General features: G+C 36.5%; 1 protein-coding gene across 1 annotated transcript; it reads left to right on the plus strand.

Moving 5' to 3' along the window:
- Window positions 1-2,209: 2,209 nt before the first annotated feature.
- On the plus strand, window positions 2,210-10,876 carry LOC104589842 (putative apyrase 1). Its single transcript, XM_010248277.3, has 9 exons — window positions 2,210-2,799; window positions 4,056-4,184; window positions 4,288-4,344; window positions 4,478-4,570; window positions 6,970-7,175; window positions 7,876-7,967; window positions 9,908-10,122; window positions 10,239-10,428; window positions 10,544-10,876. The coding sequence occupies exons 1-9, from the start codon at window positions 2,488-2,490 to the stop codon at window positions 10,657-10,659; spliced, it is 1,410 nt and encodes a 469-aa protein (XP_010246579.2). The 5' UTR covers window positions 2,210-2,487; the 3' UTR covers window positions 10,660-10,876.
- The last annotated feature ends 11,223 nt before the right edge of the window (window positions 10,877-22,099 follow it).

Genomic DNA, 22,099 nt, shown 5'->3' on the forward strand with positions numbered 1-22,099 from the left:
CCTTAGAGGGGGTCAAAACCTAGGTATGTTGGGATAGTTCGAGAATCCACCTGAGTGGGTGATCATAGTGATAGGATTAACCCCTTTGTCGGACAAAATGAATGACCAGGGAATGGTTTATTTCTGATGGAAACCTAAACTATTGGCAGTTGATTTCAAAGTGTTGAAATTTGTTTTGCAATATATGGTTTCACAAAATATTTGCAAAATGTTTTAATTCCCGGGATCCATGTGAGTAGAGAGTGCAACATTGTACCTTACAACCGAGGGATATGTTCTCTCTTGTCGAGTAGTGTTTGATCATTATGGGCTGAGAGGTTAAGTATAAGACCATTTAAGGATAACAAACCTGATGGGCTAATCTCACATCTGCCCACAGTCCTTGGGCCTTCATAAGATGACTGAACCCAATGACCATTTAGTGTAAATGTTGGGCCCATTAAGAGCCCATACTGATGGACTCAGGAGTTCACTGTATTCAGCAGTGAATTTGGCCATGCCTTGTAACAGAGGCTAGGATGAGCCCATGTGGCTGATGTGGAGATCAATGATAGGGTCCCACACCATACAAAGAGAGCCAAGCTAGTTAGCATTAAGAAGGAAGTGAGCCTGAAAGCTTAATGAGCCTAAATCCCATTTCGAACTACGTTAATTGGATTAATTAAATAGAGGCGAATCTGGGTATGGATCAACAGATAAGGATAAGAGAATAATTCTTATCCACTTAAAGAGTCTAGATCCAAATAGAGATTTGGATCAGGAAACTTCTAATTTGATTAGGAGTAGCTGATCTTGATCTATAGATAAGATAAGAGATTATCCTTATCACTTAAAGAGTTCAGATCCAAATAAAGATTTGGATCAAGAAACTCCTAATCAAATTAGGAGATTGATTATTTAAGGGTTATATATAAAGAGGAGGGTAAACTGAAAAAGATATCTACAGTTTGACTACTTTCTGCTTCCAATTCTCTCTCTCTCTGCTCTTGCTACCCTACCTTGTTCGATCTCCACTTCTTAGAGTGATCAAGATTCGATCTTGATATTGTTTCTTAGTGGAAGAAACAACTTTGAAACTGTTGTCACTACCCTGTTCGATTATGGTTGAAGAATCTAAGGTTCTTGCTGAAGAACCACTTGCTGATTTTGCCTCACCCTAAGTTATGTCATCTTCAGTAGAGGGAGGATTTTGTATTCTCTTTAGGCGTGAACACCTACATTGGGAGGAGCTTTTTGCGTGGATTCCATATCAAGTATTTCTCTCCCTAATCTTGGTTTCAGAGTTGATCCGGTTTGTTTTAAGAACGAACATTGGAAAGTACAGTTTTTCTAAATTAGGGAATACGATTCCCAAATGGAAAAAATAAAATTTTAAAATTTTGCCCAGCCACCTTGCATGGTTCGGCCATTCATGTGATGAATCTCCCATCCCTTCAACAATTGCCCAAAATGAGTAATGAGTCACACCCGAAAATCCTAGAGCTAGAGACAAAAAGAAGAATACAAAGTAGAGGGACATTGAGAGGTCTAGGGTTTCACATAACTCTCCAACTACAGTCTACAAGTTTGCATTTTCATTATTTTCCTTCGATTGGCAGTTAGGCACTAGAATTTGAGTTTGACACAAAAAAGAAGAATACGGTGTAGAGGGACATTGAGAGGTCTAGGGTTTCACGGAACTCTCCAACTGCAGTCTACAAGTTTGCATTTTCATTATTTTCCTTCGATTGGCAGTCAGGCACTAGAAATTTGAGTTTGACATGCACTTTGTATTGGCCGGTTGAGAATCAATCTCCGAATTTGCTTCACGGGCTACAAGGTCATGTAGGGATGAATTTGAGGATTGGATGCGACAGGAGAATGGAAAAAAACTGGGGGAATCAGAGGAATAAGAAGTTACTGTCACTAGGTAAAAAATTTACATGTACAAGGATTTTTTAAGAAGCCCGACTCGCCGTTTAGGGGCAATTTGGTAATAAAAATTGTATTTATGTTGATATGGACAATTTTGGTCATTACTAACAGTGTTGTAAGGGGACGGTGAGTTTTTAAAACTGATGGTTTTGTGACGTTTTAAAAAATCATGGTGAGTTTAAATGGCGAAAAGTTATGATGAATTTTAGACAATTGTACAGATGATATTTTAAGCAGCACGTGTCATTAAACATATGGGTCCACGTTATCTGCAGCTTATCTGGAAAGGAATCTTGCTGTATTGAGTTTCAGCATCTTCTACTGTCTGCCTCTGCATCGGACGGGGGATGTACATCAGCGCATGTACTCTGGGACTGGGGGGATGAACTTAGGGAGAGAGAGAAAGATTAGCTGTTCAGCGGCCCCGGACAGCAATCTTTGTCTCTCTCGTACGACATTTTCATTCAATCCTTCTCTCCCTTATTTTATCCGTTCACCGGAAGAGGAGAGGAGCTGGCCAAGTTTGCAGACTCACTGATCCATCCCCTCCCCGATCCAGACCAAGTGGAGAAAATGCTGAAGCGGTCGATACAGCAAGGTTCCTTCTCCGACAGGCTGAGGGGCATAACGCTTCTCGCCACTGTCTCGCTCCTTCTTATCTCTTTCGTTCTCTTTCTCACGCCGCGATCACCTTCCGACGGTCTCCTCTCCGTCGAATCCGACCATGTTCGTCTCGAGCGTAGGGGCTTGCTCGAGCTCCGGGAATCCAGGAATTATGCGGTAATATTTGACGCCGGAAGCTCTGGTAGCAGAGTACACGTGTTTTGCTTCGACAAAACTCTGAATCTCCTTCCCATTGGAAACGTTCTCGAGCTCTTCGTACAGGTGAGCTCGTGCTAATTTATTAGCTCATTTAGAAACTAGAATGACGTCCTGAGGTTGGCATTGTACTGCTTCTTCATTTCTTTGGCTCCTTTAGAACATACTTGAACTAAAAAACTACGTCTTGTGTTTGGAACTTTGGATAACGGAATTTGCTCGTTTTAATGCAATGGGTTTAGAGAAGATTCTCGGATAACTATCGTAGACCCTATTTTTTGCATGGGAGAGAATGACGGTTCAGCCCAGGGTTTGTAGGCGTAAAGTAGGTGCCAGCTCGGAATTGATGCCAATTCACGAGCGGGCGTTGGTGATAGAGTGTGGATTATTAATAATATGCATCGGTCCTATCCGTATTTTTCCGAAAAAGAAAAACCCCTTGATTTCTAGTTTCTACTGTTTTCCTGCTAATAGCTTTCTGCTTTCGGTCTTGTCCGCTAGGTTTTCTGTGTTAATTCAATAATATGTTTGTGTTGAGACATAGACACTTTTATCCCTTCTAAAAATCTTTTATTACCATATAAATATAATGCTGTTACTTGCCTGGCCAGTTATTGGCCCCATGGCAAGATGACCATTATAATTTTTTCTCTATTTAGAAAAAGGGTCATTTACTAGATCACCCCTATAGTTAGCCTATCCTATACACTATAGACTATATTTTACAACAATTTTATTTAATCAACCTTTTATTATGAACTATTTGCTTTGCCGTATGAAAATAGTAAATGATCACCTAAGCTAAATGGAAAATGTTTAAGGGCATGGAACATGGTTGTTTATTCCAAAATTACCCCTAAATTGAGTGGAAAATGTTCAAGAGTATGGATCTTTGTTTATTCCAAAAATACCCCTAATACTTTTTTGACCAAATACAGAAAAATACTGGTTGTCTGTGTTTTATTAGGTGTAAAAATGGTATTTTTTGTTTTTAATTTGTTTTGATTAAATTTATTTGAATGGATGTGTTGATTAAGTAAATTGATTGCAAACTATAGGGGATGTTTTAGTAAATTCATAAAATTATAGGGGGTGTTTTAGTAAATGACCCTTTAGAAAAATGCTCTTTTTTTCTCTCTGTTTCTAGCTTCTTGCCCTGTTATCTGAATGTTGCCTGTTTCCACTTATTTTAGGCCCCACAATTAGAGATAAATGAGGATGTTTTCATGTCAACATTTATGAGGCCCATCCTATGATTTACGTGCATATATTGATCTAGTGTGCATGTTTTTCTAAGTCTATTATGTTCATTGTTGTTGCAGACAAAACCAGGTTTGAGTGCATATGCCAATGCTCCCGAGAAGGCTGCAGATTCTCTGCTATCTCTTTTGCAGCAAGCAGAAAATGTTGTTCCTAAAGAGTTGCGTAACAAGACACCAGTCAGAGTTGGGGTATGTACTTTATGATATCTTTTGTTATAAAATATTTAACCTATGCAAGTCTTCCATACCTGTTACCTGTTGTCCACTCTGATTGACTCCAATGTATATTCAGGCAACGGCAGGCCTGAGGGCATTGGAAGGTGATACTTCAGATAGAATTTTGCAAGCGGTAAATCTCATGTTTTTACCCTTTCTTTTTATGAATTATGTGTGTAGATGCATGTGTTTATATTGCCTTTTTTTTTATAAACACTTGAATATGTACCCCCTCCTCTCATGGCTTAAAATACTTTGTTCCTTAGGTCAGGGATTTGCTTGTCAACAAAAGTTCCCTGAAGTCAAAACCAGAGTGGGTCACTGTTCTGGGTGGAACTCAGGAAGGTGCCTATCAGTGGGTATGCTGTTTTGAACCTCACTCTGCATACATTCATACCTTGAGATCATACATACAGAATCATAGATTGCAAAAACAAACTACCTAGTGGACTATGAAGGAATAATTATTCTGTTCTAGATGAAATCCTGCTATACAATCTTAAATGTAACGATGATTGACTTTGGGAGGCTGTAAAGAGAGGATTATGAAGCTTTATGACTTCTTTCTTTCTTTAGGTGCATAACCCTTTTCAAGATTCATTTAATTTCTCAGTCCTTAGCAATCCGTAGAGTTCATCATTTGGATTGGTGTTTTCTTTTTCCAATTTTCTATTCTCAATTTTCATTCCTTATAAATCAAGGTATTAATTATTAGTTATATTAGTTATTTAAACAAGTTTCCTTGGAGCATGTACTACAACATCAATTGTGGTCAGAAGTCACAAAGGTTCCTGCACCTTTTTGGGCGAAGATAGGTAAAGAAGTTAGTAGTATAAAAATAGTAGAGACAATGAAGAAGACAACAAATAACATTGTTTTCTTATAAGTGACTAAATGAAAGTGGAAAAAACTAAAGGAATTGATGTCTATAAGTTATGGTACATATGCACAACCGAATTAAGGATCCCAAAAGAAGTCAACAGCCAAAAAAAGAGGAAGAGAGAGAGTTTCTTTGAACATTTAGACTGGACAACCAACTTCTGATCTCCTCAACAACTACATTGATTACCATGATACCCCCCCTCCAGATTTCTTTTTTGATAAAATATTCTAGAGTGCCTTTCAAGCCAGATAGCCCAAAGAGTTGCCAAAGGGACAACCGGCCATTAAACATTTGCCTTTTTTGTTCATCCCAAAGATGCGCCATTCTGCTAATAAAGCTGAAATAAAACAGGGGGAGCACCAGTGGAAGGAAATAGCCTTGCTGAAGTGCCACCAGATTCTAGAAGAGAAACTGCAGTGAAGGGGTGGCTATTATGTCTTGGGTTCCGGGTTGACATGACATGTCAGGAAGATTTGCTCCCTCTGTCACCAGCATTTCTTTGGTTAGACTTTTCTCCCATGCTATCACTCAGGTAAAGAACTTGGTATTTAAGGGGGCCGCATTGCCCCAAGTAGTCTTACTTGGGAAGGAGGAACTGGTAGGTCTGATCAGACCATGCTAGAAAGACTAACTGAAAATAAACCTGATTTGAGACCATTTTGAGCACCTGGATAGGAGTCTCGTAAGTACTTTTACTTCTGGCAGATTTTTCTTCATTATTCCCAAGCAGACACTACGACATTCTTCGTTCTTTATCATATCCAATAAAAAGTGAAATTTATCATCATCATCATCATCATCATCATCATCATCATCCATGCCTTATCCCAACTATATGGGGTCGGCTACATCAATCCTGTTTCGCCAATCCATTCTATTTAATGCCATATATATCCACTGTTAAATTATTAGTGCTTAAATCATTTCTTACTACTTCTACCCATGTCCTTTTTGGTCTACCCCTAGATCTTCTAGCCCCTTCAACTTGTATAACAAATCACTTCTTCTAACAGGTGCTGTTGATGGTCTTCGAACCAGTTTATAGGTATAGGAACCTAGGAGTATGGTCAACTTCATTCCTGATCCTATCCTTTCTAGTTTTTCCACTCATCCATCTTAGCATTCGCATTTCTGCCACACTCATTTTTTGGACATGTTGTTTCTTGACTGTTAAATACTCTACTCCACACAGCATAGATGCATAGCTGGCCTTATAACTGTTTTACAGAATTTTCCTTTTAATCTAAGCAGTACTTGCTTGTTACATAAAAGTTCAGATGCACCCCTCCATTTTTCCCATCCTTTTCTAGTTCTTTGGGTGACATGCCTGTCAACTTCGCCAGTGTGAGCTTGTCTTACATTACTGGACCCAAGCCTGGATAAAGGGGGAGGGTGTGTCAGGTAGGCAGCTGGCACTAAAACTTTTGCCAAACCTAAACCTTCATGAATAAAAGTGAAAGTTATCAATGAAAAATGTTGTTCTTTTAATGCACCTTTTTTTACATCTTTGTACTTATTATTAATATTTTTTGATTATTCTAAAAAAAATCTGGTTCTTTTACCCATTCATTCTCTTGCAATTCATGAGATGTTATCAACATAAGTTTCCATTAGCCAAAAAAACATAAGTTTCCCTATTCCCAACATTTATAATCTTTAAGGAATTACATATCAATGATGTATTCCTGCTTGCTGTATACTCTCTTCTGCATCTTAGGCTCATTTTGGAAAGAGTACAAATACATACAAAACCTTGTATTTTGTATGTATTTGTACTGTACATATTTGTATTTGTACTCTTTCCAAACTGAGGCTTAATAGTTTTCATTGGTTATAGTTTTATATTATTTTCTGAAATTGCTTCTAAATGTACAGGCTACCATAAACTATCTACTAGGAAGATTGGGAAAGAAATACCCAGATACAGTGGGAGTAATTGATCTTGGAGGTGGATCTGTCCAAATGGCATATGCAATCTCAGAGAAGGCTGCTGAAAAGGCTCCAGCTGTAAAGAATGGGGAGGATTCATATGTGAAAGAACTGTTTCTTAAAGGAACCAAATATTATCTTTATGTCCACAGGTTTTCCATCTTCCTATGCTAATTGCTGTTATGATTCTTGGGTTAGATATTTTTTAATAAACAACATTAAAGTGGATTTCATTATGGATATGAAAAAAAACCCTTGCAATTCAAAACGTGGATAGCAGGTTACAAACAAAAACAATAGTATACTCCTGTATTCTCAATATAGAAATTCAATCTTCTCCCAGTTCTGGAGTATCCCATGCAAGTTTATCTGTTGTGACTCTTTTTCTAGATATCTGCCAAAGAATTTGCAGGTCTAGTGATCCACTTGAATGACCAATTCAAGTTAGTAGCTAGAGCCCTTACTTCCCTAACCAAGAATCCTAGTACCCATGGTGCATCTTCATCTGAAGTTATCTACTTAATCACCACCAGACAATCTCCTTCAACATGTAATTCTTTCTAGTCAGCTGTTGAAGAAAATTTTAACACTTTTTGTAGTGCTAACAGTTCTGCATTTAACAAGTTTCCAACACCAATAGGCCCTAAGAAGCTAGATAGAGTTTTTCTCCTATCATTTCTGATTACTTGAATGACAAATTTTTCATATTAGATACATTGGTTATTTTGAAAGACATTTTTTTTTTTACTTTGTTTTGAATGAAACCTTATATTTTGAATTATTGTGGCTTTGATTTTTTGAAAATGACCTGTTAAATATGTGCCTCTTTACATGTTGCATTTTGTATTGCAGTTACTTGAACTATGGTTTATTAGCATCCCGAGCAGAGATTCTGAAGGCTGTGGGAGGCTCTAAAAATCCATGCATTTTGAATGGCTATCATGGTACTATGTATATCTTCATTTCCCATATATCTTTGATGCAGGGCTATTGCTGTGGTTTTTCAATAGTTAGTATTTTTATTTTTCTGAGTCATTAGTAGCTTTCCTAATTGCACTGGGATTGGGTTTTCCTAGTTACATTAGTAGCTGGTTTTCCTAAACATTCTAGGAGTTGGTTGTTCTAATTGGTTGAGTTATTTTAGCAAGTAAAATTTATTTTAGTAGGTCAGAACCATGAACTTGTACATAATACCCTAATGGGGTAGGGAGTTGGGCAGCTGTTTCTGCCTAGGGGTCCTTTCATTGTCTTTGGATTACATGCTACACAAATAGAGCAAGTTTTCTATGTTATTAAAGTAATAGTAACCAATAAAAAAAAAGAAAGAATGAAAGAAAGAAAGAAAGAAAGAAAAAAGAGACCATATAGTTACCATCTTGTCTCTGCCTGATCTAGGCATCTAGCATATAAGCAAGCTTAACAACTAAAATAGCCAAGTCCATAACGCCAATGCTTCCTCATCATTTTACCTTGGGGAATGAAGCCTTGGCTCATTATGTTTTGAATAATTACGGTTATTAAATGATGAATCTCCACTGAATGTCATATCAATGATCTCGCCAAGCAAGATGAACTTCCTGACCTTCCATTATGCCCACTATTTGAGAACCTTATGGTCCATCCTACTATTATTTCAAGAACAGCTTGTTTCTCCCCTCCTTCAAAGAGACGGTTAAATGTGAGGAAATGTATTGATTATCCATTCTTTGGAGTAATTGGGATAATTATGTGAATAATTGTGGCAGCCAGAAACTATAGTGGCAATTAAGAGGGGATGATTACTGCTCGTTGTCTTCCAATTTTGAAATACTTTTATTCTTGTTCTTTAGGTTTAAAGTATATATTGATATGATATATCATATTTGTATCCATTGCCATGGATATAGTACACATCACGACTGGGTATGTGTCTTACTATTCGTGCATATTGGTATGATATGCTTCCATATTGTACTATATCAATGGATACGGTCCCATACACATCAATATGGAAGCGTATCGGTGCCTAGTTTGATGAAGCTGTATATTGAACACTTTTGGTTTGTTTTTGAACTTTAATAAAAATTGAAATAGAGTTGTAGTTATAAAAAATGAAATAAATAACTTAATATTTAATTTTTCCTAAAAAGTTATTAAAAACTAAAAATTATAAAAATAATTTATTTTGTTTAATGATTTATATGTTTTATTTTACATATAACTTATATGTTAAAAATGAAAATATATTTATTATTTGAAAACATAAAGTCATTATTTATATAGAAGTGCTAAATAAATGATTTTTCCAACAAATTAATAAAAATTAAAAATTATAATTATAAAAACAAAAATAAATAATTTAAGATTTAACTTTCCCATAAAATTTAATAAAACTGAAAATTATAAAGATAATTTATTTTATCTACCTTAAATGGTTGTGTAAAATAAAACAATTATTTGTTAAAAATGAAAACATGTTTGTTATTTTAAAAATATAGTTATAATTTATATAAAAATATTATATAAATAAAATTTCCCACAAATTTAATAAAATTGAAATAGAGTGATAATTATTGTATGATGTGTACATGTTCTAAAGGCCTAATATTTTTTATTGTAATGCTTCTCTTCATATAACCTATTAAAGTGTGCATTTCTCGTCTGTTTACCTTATTCATATATGATTCAGATTTATATTTATTTATTAATATATTTATATGATTTGTATGCATTTCCTAGTGTATCTAAGTGTTTCCATATTTTTCGTTTGTATCCATGTGTTTCCAAAGTGTATTCGTATCCATATATGAGCTATCTGACGATACTTGATACTGATACTTTAATCCTTGGTTTCAAATGATTGCTCCAAAAAACTAATAGATGATGTCCTCTTTTCTTCTTCAAGGGTCTTACATATATGGGGGTCATGTATATGAAGTATCAAGCTCTGCATCTGGTTCCAACATTAACGAGTGCAGAGGGGCTGCTTTTAAGGCTCTCAAAGTTAATGAATCATGTACACACATGAAGTGCACGTTTGGCGGAGTATGGAATGGTGGTGGTGGGGTTGGACAGAAAAATTTATTTGTTGCCTCATTTTTCTTTGACAGGGCTGCTGAGGTAATTAGACATTCATAATCTAGACCCATGAGAACTCCTATAATCATCATCATCATCATAATAATCACATTTGTTGCTTTGTGTTAATGCTGACTGGATCGTGTTTCTATACACAGGCTGGTTTTATAGATTCCAACAAGCCAGTTGCCAAAGTCCGCCCTGTGGATTTTGAGGAGGCTGCAAAACGTGCTTGTGAAACTAAACTTGCAGATGCTGAGTCTATCTATCCGCTTGTTGAGAAGGATAACTTGCCTTATCTATGTATGGACCTTGTCTATCAGTTCACATTGCTTGTAGATGGGTTTGGTACGTTAAATTTACAGATCATCCACTGTTGAAATTTCATTCTTACTTCTCTCTGGCAAGCATTATTAAAGGATTCTAATATTCTCATATTGGCTACTGTTATTCCCTTGGACAGCTCTAGATCCTTGGCAGGAGATCACATTAGTGAAGCAAGTGAAGTATGGGGATTCCCTGCTTGAAGCAGCTTGGCCATTAGGCAGTGCCATAGAAGTTGTATCATCGTCAACATAACCGGAACCTTGCATTAGTTTGGAAACTTTTGGTTCACAGATTTCTTTCGCATTGACGCGTACAATTTCTCGGGATGACTGGCGATTCATGTTTAAAAGCCTTTAGAGATTGAGACTGTTTTAGTTCATTTTTGGATAAGCCTCTCCGTTGGCAGCAGAGAGATTGGATAAGCTTCTGTTTTCCTTCATTTTAAGAGATGAGTGTGTTCATTGTCAAATTTTAAGTTAACGGCCTGTTTGGTTCGCAGGAATAAGGGTCTGGAATCAGAATTGGAATGAGCCATTCCGATTTTGACTGTTTGGTTGGGTGTAATTGGAATCCCATTCCTATTCCTGGTGGAATGACATTCTCCCATTTGAGAGAATGGACATTTCCTCCTCCCTTGGGAATGAAATCCCATTTCAGCTGATTCCAATTCTTGTCTGAACCAAACAAACTAAGAGAATAGATCATTCCAATTCTGACTCCGAGGGATTGCAATTCCAATTTCAACTATGAACCAAATGGACCCTACAAGCAGGGTTCAAAGTATTGATACATATTGGCCCATATCAGGAGCTTCCTGATATGCTCCTACAGAGGGTGTATCAGGGTTTTGGCTGGTTCAGGGGGTGAGCGGACCTTATTAAACCGGCCCCTTTGAACCAGATTTGAACAAAAAAAAAACTAAAAAAGAACTACTGATACTGCTCGATATGCCTCTGCCGGCGTATTGGGCGTATCAATATTTTGAACCTTGCCTAAAACTTTATCTATATCTTATTGGGGCAGAGCTGATAAGAGTTGCAAAGATCAGATCAGATCAGATCAGATTCAAATAAGGGTATATCTGAATTCGATCTGATAATACAAATTATATATCCAATCTGATCTGATGATCTGATGGGCCTTATAAAGATTAATTTGAATCCATTGAAGATGTTGGATGCCTGAATATGATCTGATATGATTTAATTATTAATAGGAGAAAAAACATAAAAACAAAACAATTTTAAACAGATCTTATTTTTCTATTCGATCCAAAAATCTGTCAAAGGGATATTTCAACCTACAAGATAGGATCATATTTGAACTCGAATTGGATCATGATGCAGTCTGTTTGCACCTCTAAACATGACAGTGCTGATAAATAATTGGTTTGGTCTAATAGATCCTATAGGGTTTGGTTCAAACTACTTCTTCACATTTATCAGGTTGGGACAACTAGAAGCCATTCCACGACTCATATACAAGATTGACCCCTATAAATAGGGCTGCAAATAAGTTGGATCGGATTCTATTCGAATCTGAATTCGATCTGGTAAGAGTCAGATTTGAATACCTCCCTTAATCCTAAAAAAATGGATTGAATTAGAAAAACCATTCCGATCAATCACAGCCTGATCCTATCCATTAGTTATTAAATATTATATGTATATTATATGTATATTCTATATATATTATGTTATTTATATAATTATACATTATATTATAAAAAGAATATAATATTATGAAGTTTATTTTTTTATTACAAATCAACTCAAATTGGATATCTGATATGATATTCAAATTTGAGAATCATAATCTTGAAAATCCGATGAATTCTTATCAAATTCAGATCAATTGAATTTCTTAACGAATTGGATCGGATATACCCTTTACTGAATCCAATCCATTTGCATTCCTACATATAAAATAGCCTTAGAAGTGACGTGAGTTGATCCTTTAATTCAAGCTTATCTCATCAAGTGATATGCAAGAATTGAGAAAGCTAGGTCATTGCAGAAGCACAAAGAAATGAAATGAAATATTTTTATATGGGTTTTGAATTTTATCTAAATTTTGGTCTCATTTGATGTTTATTGGTAAATACTAAAATTTGTTATTAAAGTTATATATATATATAGAGAAAGAGAGAGAGAGCCCTATGAGAAATGATCTAAAAGTGTAAAGAATTCAAGAAAATTACCAATGGGAATGCTATACTTGAAGAGTCTGAGGTACACAAATTTCGTTTTGGTTGCACCAATGAGAAGTAATCACTGATTTGGATGAGTAGACAAGATAATCCATGGTTTTTAAAACGAACCGATCAGGGGTCCAGTTATCGGTTCGAACGGTCTGACCGTTCGACCAGAACGACCAACCCATTTTGACAAAAAAATAAAAAAATAAAAAAAATAAAAAATTGGAAAATGGTCAAAACTGTTTGAATGGTTAATTAGACGGTTCAACGGTTTGCTGACCAAAATCAACGGTTTTGAGGGAAAAAGCGATTTTGAAGGAAAACGGAACCAGTCAAGTGACCAGTTCCCGGTTTTCCGGTTCGACCATCCGATTCGGTCCAGTTTTGAAAACAATGAGATAATCTACAACAAGAACTCTATCAACTACCTAAGGAGTTTCATTTTCCTAGGAAAATAGAGGAGAATCACTTGGTGTATATGATTAACGAAAATAAATGCTCATTTGTTCTATTATTTATATTATTTTTAGGTTTAAATTATAATCTGCATTGGAGCAAGTAACTAGCTAGTGGGAGCCAACCTTTTGTGCCATTAGTTATTTCTTGTTTAGTATATAATTAACTGGTGAACCGGTTAACTGCTTCACTTGATCGATTTTTCACTTTTTATTGTAATTTCCATGCAAATATATATTTTTTCTATTCTTTCCCTAATTTAAAGAAAGAACCAATTAATATTTCATCATCAACAAAACAAATGCCTACAGTAACATTTCAACAAAATTTATCTACATACAACCAAATAAATCAAACAATTAATAATTATTCTAAAAATACATCAATCTTCAATATTCAAAACTTCTAATAAACCAAGCACAGATAATTGGAAATAATTAGGTATTTATAATATATTATAAATAGACTAATTAGCTGGGTTAATCACAGGTTTTTTCCTATGTTAATCTAGATCAAACTGAAAAATTGAATCTCTGAGAAAACCAAATTGATCAGTTCAAATACCTAGATTTTTTTCAATTTGGATTGTTAGTTTTGAATCGGATTTTTATGAGCACACCTAAAGGAATCTGAACAGGTGCATCCAATTCTCCCAATAAAGGCTGAAATCATAGAACCTCAAACAGATCATGTGCCATAAGGCCCATAACCCAATACTCTGCCTCAACATTCACATTAGACTTTTTGCCACTACACCATTTCTTACTCTTCTAGGGTACCATATTTTAATTTTGCCCACAGAAGCACAATATCTTGAATAAATCTCTTATTATCAGAGACCCATCCCAGTCTGCATCAATTATAGACCTCTCTACCTTCAAATGATCATGCCTCTTATACAAAATTCCTTTATCTGGATTTCCCTCTTGGTAAGCTAGAATTCAATCCACTGCAGCAATGTGTGAAGTACAAGAACATGCATGTATTGGCTTACGATACTATACACATAGAAGATATCTAACGAAGTCATACAACCATAGAGAAGTCTCCCTAGGCTACAAATCTCTAATACATAGCATTATCCTCCAACATACTAACTCCCCCTCAGTAGCACGCCTTATGACCATGATCAATAGGAGCATCTACTAGATTCACTTCTAACTTGTGTCTCTAAGTAATTCCAACACATACTACCTCTAGGAGATTTAGGGTCTATTTGGTTTTCAGTCAGAATTGGAATTAGAATTCTTTGAAATCGGAATCGGATGGTTTATTCCCATAGTCTGTTTGGTTCAGACAGGAATGAGAATGTGAATTGAAATCAGCAAGAATGAGATTTCATTTCCAAGGAAGGGGTAGGAAATGACCATTCCCTCAAATGGAGAAATGTCATTCCAGCAGGAATGAGAATGAGATTCGGATTCTGCTCAACCAAACAGTTGGAATTGGGATAACCCATTCCAAATCTGATTCTGCTCAGAAGTAAAGTCTGTTTGGGACTCCTCAAAATTGATCCTCTGTGATGCTTTCTTAAACCGGTGAAACCAAGCATAAGGTGATTGTTGCAAGCCATACAACACCTTGTATCCGCTGCCATGGGAAGGCCCTGCCAAACGGACACTAATTGGATTAATGCAATAAGTCATATCAGCCCATGCATTGCTTCCAATTTCGTTAAGGGAAGTTATCTTATTTGGATAAGATATACCTTGGTCTGAATTTTTCCCTATTAAATTTTCGATTCAAACTGAAGTTTATATGTTGGAACCATAGATAAACTAGGTATATGTTTGATGTATGGTTTGGAAGCATCTTTTTTTGAGAAAATGATGTATTTTTTTTCTGTTTGGAAACATTGTTGTCAGGTAGGACGTTTCCTAGAGCAAAAAGCAACACTTTCTATTTGGTACTAGTGTTCCATGTCTGTTTTCAATACTGGTACCCATCATAGGAAGTCCATGTCACTGCCACATCACGTCCTCATTGGCAGCAATGAGCTGCAATCTGAGAAAACGTCAAATTCGGCATTGCTCCAAATCACGCTTTTTCAATTTCCAAGGTGTGACTTGGAACACGTTTTTTTTTTTTTTTATGAAAAAATGGTTCCAAACAAACAGGCATTTCCTGGAGCACCGTTTTTCTGACATAGCACTGGTGGGTCACTATTTTCTGGAGCAACGGCATCGATGCCAAACAGACAATAGATTAAACATAATGAGAATATTATATATTAACAATAAAATGAATAAAAAAACTTTGATATAATGTCATGGATAAAATGACTTAAATATTAACTTCTATAGAACTTAAGCCTATGACCCTTCAGTAAAAAACTAAAAGCAGAACCCTCAAACCAACTTCACTAATAAATTGTAAGATTATTGATGGATTCATATCTTACTGGTTTCAGATTTGAGTGCATTAATGTTTGATCCAATTATAAAGGGATTGAATTTTGATGAGCCTAATTGGGTGGATAAACATAACCCTAATGTTCAACCTAAGATACTGTCCAGCCCATCTCAACCTAAAGCTTAGATTCCTGTAGGCACAACACAAGTTGTTGCACCCTTTTTCCTAAATCCTTTTAGATATAATTCGTAGAGCAATAAGAAGTTGATGATGTGATGACGCCAAAACTAGGGACCATTTTCAAGGTTCAAAGTATCAATATATACGCCAAAACTAGGACATAAATCCTTGACCATATGTTTTCTGTTTGTGTTCAATACATTCAATCATTCGCCATATGAAAGGTCTATTATTAATTTCTTTACTTTGTAGTAATTGAAAAGGTCTATTGGTTGTTTAGAGTGATGCAACCCAGAGGGTTAATTGGTGGGCATTCTAAAGTTTGACATGAATGGAATCAAGGGGTCTTCTAACTCGATGTCAGTCAGCCTAAGAATAATTTTCAAAATAGCGCTTGATGAATGTTCTAAGCCTCTTTGATATGCTTTTCCAATCCCAAGGTATACTTTGATCTTTAGGCTTTGTTTGTTTGCAGTTCAACCAGAAGAAAATTAAATTTGTACCCCATCAGTTCAGATTTGTATATGTTGGTTTATAACTATCATTTGCGCTCTTATCTGATAGAAAGTTTGTATCTTTAATATCATTTGTACTCATTTGCAATGCAAATTTTACATCCCTAAAATTGATATGAAATTTGCATCACCTTTTTCTCACCTTAATTCCCTATCATATAGGGTGGGGATCACATAATTTAACTTCCTACTTTGCTCTTCCAAAACAGATAAACCTTTCTCCTGCTTCGATTTCCTTTCATATAAACTGTCTATTGGTCCAACTTCTCATTTTGCTCTTCACAAACAAATTAAATAAAAAAAATTAAAATCAGATAAAACCAAATTTTACATTCAGTCCATCTGCACCATGCATTTATACCAGTTCAAAATTTCATCTGCACTGGAAAGAAAGGAGACTTGGGCTCAGTTTGTTTGCAGTGCAAATTTCATTCAAACTGGTGTAAATACATGAGAGTGTAAACATGCTGAATGTAGATTCTGATCTATTTTTTATTCAGAGTTGATTTATTTGTTTGTGAGAGAGTAAAATGATGTTGTCTACCCTCATTGGACGAAAGACAATGGAGGTAATAGGAGAGTTATTTCTTTGAGTGAGGTAGGAAGGAAGATTCTGTTGTCCCCAATTTATCTGAGAGAATTGAAGTAGGAGGAAGGTGAAGTAAATTTTGTATTAGGTAGGACTACAAATTATAGTTACAAATAAATAGATGCAAATTAAACTGATCCAGGTGCAAAATTTGTATCCAGTTCAGATTTACATCACAAACAAACGGAATCTTTTAGGGACCGAAACAACTGCAAATCCAAACTAAAATGGCTTTAAAAGAACTTTGTCCACAGGACATCCAGTTGGGTCTACACCTAGTAATATGCCTTTATATAAAGTTCATTTGGTCCAACTTGTCTCCCTACTGTTATCCAAAAATGCATAGCTGTTGTTGCTATCTTATACAACTTCAAAGCTCTAGGAATAACTTTAATTTTGTGCTGCAATTTGCTTCAAAGGAAACATAAGTATCTTGAAGAAAGAAAAGATAAACATTGTGAGACATGTTCTATTCAGATTGACACAAAATATTTCTTTTCTGATTTTCTGAACCTGAATGATTGAGAATAGAAGCTCGGAGAACAAAAAGACAAGCAGGAATAGGATTTTTTTGGCTCGGAGAACAAAACGTTCCTTTCAGGCACGGAGTCACTCTCTCCAAGAAGATGTCTCCCAAGACTTCTGAGGAGATTGAGAGCATGAGAGACGTTCCCTATGCCTCAGCCGTAGGGAGCATCATGTATGCCATGCTGTGCACTCGCCCGGACATAGCTCAGGCGGTGAGTGTCGTAAGCAGATTCTAGGCAAACCCAGGGCAGGAGCATTGGACTGCTGTGAAGAATATACTCAAATACCTTCGAAGGACAAAAGAGTTTTGTCTAGTATTCGATGGTAGTTCACTACAAGTTTTAGGGTATACCGATGCCGATTTCCAGATGATAGAAAGTCTACATCTGGGTATGTTTTCACGATAGGATCGTGTGCTGTTTGCTGGAAAAGCAGCAAACAGGGGTCCACTGCAGACTCCACAACCGAGGCCGAGTACATTGCCGCAAGTGAAGCTGCCAAGGAAGCCGTATGGATGAAGAAGTTCATACACGAATTGGGAGCGATCCCATCCAGCACATCACCCATCCCGTTGTTGTGTGACAATAATGGAGCGATCGCCCAGGCCAAAGAGCCTCGGGCTCACTCGAAGTCAAAGCACATCGAGAGAAAGTACCATGTACTGCGGGAGATCGTTGGTAGAGGGGACGTCCTAATTCAGAAAGTAGCATCAACGGACAATGTGGCAGACCCATTGACTAAGCCACTGACACAGAAGGTGTTTGAGAAACACGTGGAAAGTATGGGACTCCGGCTTGTACCAGATTGGACCTAAGTGCAAGTGGGAGCTGTTAGACAATTTATGTATGCCCTTAGCTTCAATCTGATTTGATGTACTTGTTATTTAGTGGAAATAAATAAAGTGCATGTTTGATTCATGTTGTTTGGTTTAATTCTGTGTAAAACCCTAAAACTGAACATTTATAGAGATTCATGTTAGTTTTAAATGTTCACAGCCGTTGGATAAGTCTGGGGAGATTTATCCTGCCAAGGCTAATGCTGGTGTGCCACCAAGTGTTGGGATGGCCTGTCTCAGCCATCTGGGTAAGACCCGAAGCACATGCAGTATGGGATTACTTGAATCCTTGAACCGGACCAGATTTCCAGTCTTGCCCTGGACCTTGGAGATAGATGGGCAAAACTGGAAAGTTACACCTGACCCCTAGACTCGATTATGACACTTCACTAGGTGCTGGATCAGGCTGCCTTTGATATGCCAATCAGTGAGATCCTTAGCGGGGATCGAAACCTGGGTATGTTGGGGCAGTTTGAGAATTCATCTGAGTGGGTGGTCATAGTGACAGAATCAGCCACTTTGTTGGACAAAGGGTAATGATCGGGAATGCACTCTCTTTGATGGAAACCAAACTGCCGGCAGTTGATTTCAATCGTTGGAATTTTGTTTTGCAAAATTAATATACTTATATTATATGTACGGTTTCAAAATGTTTGCAAATGGTTTTAATTCCCGGGATCCATGTGAGAGGAGAGTGCGACACTGTTCCTTGCAGCTGAGGGAGAGGTCCTCTCTTGTCGGGCAGTGCTTGATCATTAAGGGCTGAGAGGTTAAGTGTAAGACCATTTAGGATAATACCTGATGGGCTAATCTTGCACCTGCGCACAGTCCCTGGGTTTTTATAAGATGGCTTGGCCCAGGGACCACTTAATGTATGTGTTGGGCCCATGGGGTCCATATGATGGACTCAAGGGGTTCATTGAGCTTTTTAGTGAATTCGGCTGAGCCTTGTATTAAAGGCTGAGCCGAACCCATGTGGCTGGTGTGTAGATCAATGCTTGGGTCCCACGCCATACAAAGAAGCCCAACTGGGCAGCAGATTGGAAACTAATTAAACACTGAATACTTAATGGGCCAAAAGCCCATTTCGAACTGGGCTGATATGATCACCCAAAGATGGGGCGAATCTGAGATTAATGTTAGTGAAAAGGATGGGGCTTTTAACCTTATCCACTATGGGAGACCAAATTCAAATCAGATTTGAATCTGGTAACCTCCTGATAAGATCAGGAGTAAACTAACTTTATCTGTAGAAAGGATTAAGATTATCCCCTATCCAAATACTGATTTGGATTGGGATAACTCCTGATTTAGGAGGTTTCTTAATCAAGAAGAAAAGAGGAGAAACCCTAAGAAAATACATCAGATTTCGAACCACCCTTTTGGGATACACAAGGGATACCTTCTGCGATTTTTGAGATCAGATCTCATACTCTCTAGAAAAGGAGAAAAAGCAGTTCAGCTTTTTCGGTTTTGGTTCTCTCCTCCTGCCGCCGCCATCTGCCATTGCAAGATTGGATCTTTGCAGAAAAGAAAGTCAAGAAATCTGTTCTTGACATCAGTCTTGCAAGAAAGACTGAAAAGGTTGCAGTGTTTAGTTCTTCCAGAGGATTCTTGTGAAGGATCCAGTGTGTAGGACGCACCCTGCTGGTTCTATTCCATCCACAGCTGTGTCATCTTCAGCAGGAACAGATCTTGGAGCATTCTTTGGGCGTGAACACCAACTTTGGGAGATACTGCTTCTCCGGATCAGGTATATTCCTCCCATTTACCTTTTGGTACAGATCTGGTTTGATTATGGTTCAAGTAGGATCCTTGAATATTGTATTCTAAATTTAGGGAATATGATTCCCAGTTGGGAGAAGGTAGGAAATTTTTTTTGAAATTCGTCCACCCATTCCGCAACCTTTATGGCGTCCATTAGATGGATCCTACCATTCTTTCAAATATATCCTGTGGGCTGACCCCACTGGACTTAAATATATCCTCTCTTACAAAAACGTTAACATGTGTTTGCATGTGCCATTAGATGACCAGTCTAAAACTTTTAAAACCCTATTTTGCCCTTTTCCTTACCATTGTTTTTTCTCGGTCTCTATAAAATTAATTGCATAACTGATCACACAAAGCCAGAAATCAAGTAATTTCCGTTAAACAATAGAGACTTGATCCGTCTCTGCAAACTAGAAACCAAAGGAAAAGATAATAAGATTCTGTTCGTTTTTCGGAAAGTTACTTTCTTAGGTAAATACACTTATCCGGGTAAGTGTTTCTTGGAAAAATTAGAAAATGATCATGTTAACTATGAAAAGCCACTAGTAAAATGGGCAATTTTGTCCCGTTTAAGTGTTGGCAACTTTCCCCCCAAGTGAAAAACTTACTTATTCCACCTGGGAGATGGGTATCACTATTTGGGTAAATGATACCTAGAAAAAATAAATTTTTTGTAGACCTCACATAAATTAAAAAAAAGAACAAAACCTAAGTTGTATGTGAAGGCCTTTTGAGCAACTGTTCGCACAGTCAATTCATGATATGTGGAGGCCTCTTGAGCAACAAACAGTGAAGAAGGCAAAGACATGGTTTCCATGGAAATGAAATGAGAATTTGGCATCCCTCCGGTGCAACCTGTGTATAGGTAGACCACTCACAAACTACGGGCTCTCTTTCGATTGAAAGTTTGCTTCCAAGCTCGAATGAAATTTTTGATGTGTCTTGTTCACTGTAAACCTTCTTTCTAGTAACAGGCAAAAGCAGAACTACTAAAAGAAATTCTAACATCAAAAGTTGCTTCTCAAACTTCAAATATATAGCAATACCAAAATATATTCATTTCGGAGTTTTGAGCTGAACTCAAACTCATCAAATATTTAAACCACGAAATAAAATTTGAATTGAAGTCGAACTTGAGCGCTCGAGCTAACAATATTTTGGTTGATTCGAGCCAAGACATGCTTGGCTTGACTCGAATTGATTGCACCCCTATTCTCATGTGTGCATTTAAACATTTCAAAAACCCAAACTACCCTTATATAATTTTATGAGACTATTTTACATAAAATTGACAAAATGCAACAAAAAATAGAAACTAAAAGAACATTAGGAAATTGAAAAAATATAGAAAATACAACAAAACATAAAAAGGTACACAAAACATTAAAAACTGCAAAAAAAACTAAAACTAAAAAATGAAACAAGAGAGATAATGTACTTTTAACATTTCTATATTTTTATTATGATAGATTATTCTCTCAGCCTAAATAGATATTTTAATAATTTTAGTTGTACCAGGATTAAATCTATTAACGAGCCAGATACAGAGTATTAGAATATGAAAGTTTGTCATAAATGAAAGTTTGGGGGTTATGTGTCATTGCCCAAATTAAATGGTGGCAAATTGTAACATTTTATAATATATTAAAAAACTCCCAAAATTTTGAAGTAAGTACATATGATAATTAAACAGACAAATTTGTGTTAGATTTTGTCATGTGTGTGTTGGAAGGGTTAGAATCCATCTTATGGATGGCCGAATCATGCTAGATGGCTGGACAAAATTAAAAAAATTCTTTAACCCTTCAAAGAACCGATTTTTTGGTATTTTAAAAAATTGCATTTTTTCGGATCGATCTTGCATTGAATCGGATTAGATTTGAAACCAAATAAAAAAGGGAAATTATACCTAATATGAATACCACAAGTGTAGATCCCAAGGTGGAAATTCACACCCAAATCAGTTCTAAAACCAGTCTCCATTGAACATGGCACAGTGTATAGGTGAAGTCAGTTCAACAACATGTTTTCTCCAAAACTGCTATCCAACTTGATTGGATTGAATGGGGTGAGTGAGCTTGATCTTCCTCAATGTTTTTCTTGCTAAAACTTGAAGAAAAACTGATAAAAAAAACAGTTCTTGATCGAAAGCTTAGGTTGAATTAGGGTTTCTTAGAAGACAAGAGAGAAGAAGAGAGAGCAAGAGTGTGAAGATTTCTAGCCTAGTTTGCCCTCTTCTCTTTTATCTCCTTATGGAGGAGAGATAA

Source organism: Nelumbo nucifera, chromosome 2 (assembly GCF_055504915.1).
Source record: "Nelumbo nucifera cultivar China Antique chromosome 2, China Antique-T2T, whole genome shotgun sequence".
NCBI lineage: Eukaryota > Viridiplantae > Streptophyta > Magnoliopsida > Proteales > Nelumbonaceae > Nelumbo > Nelumbo nucifera.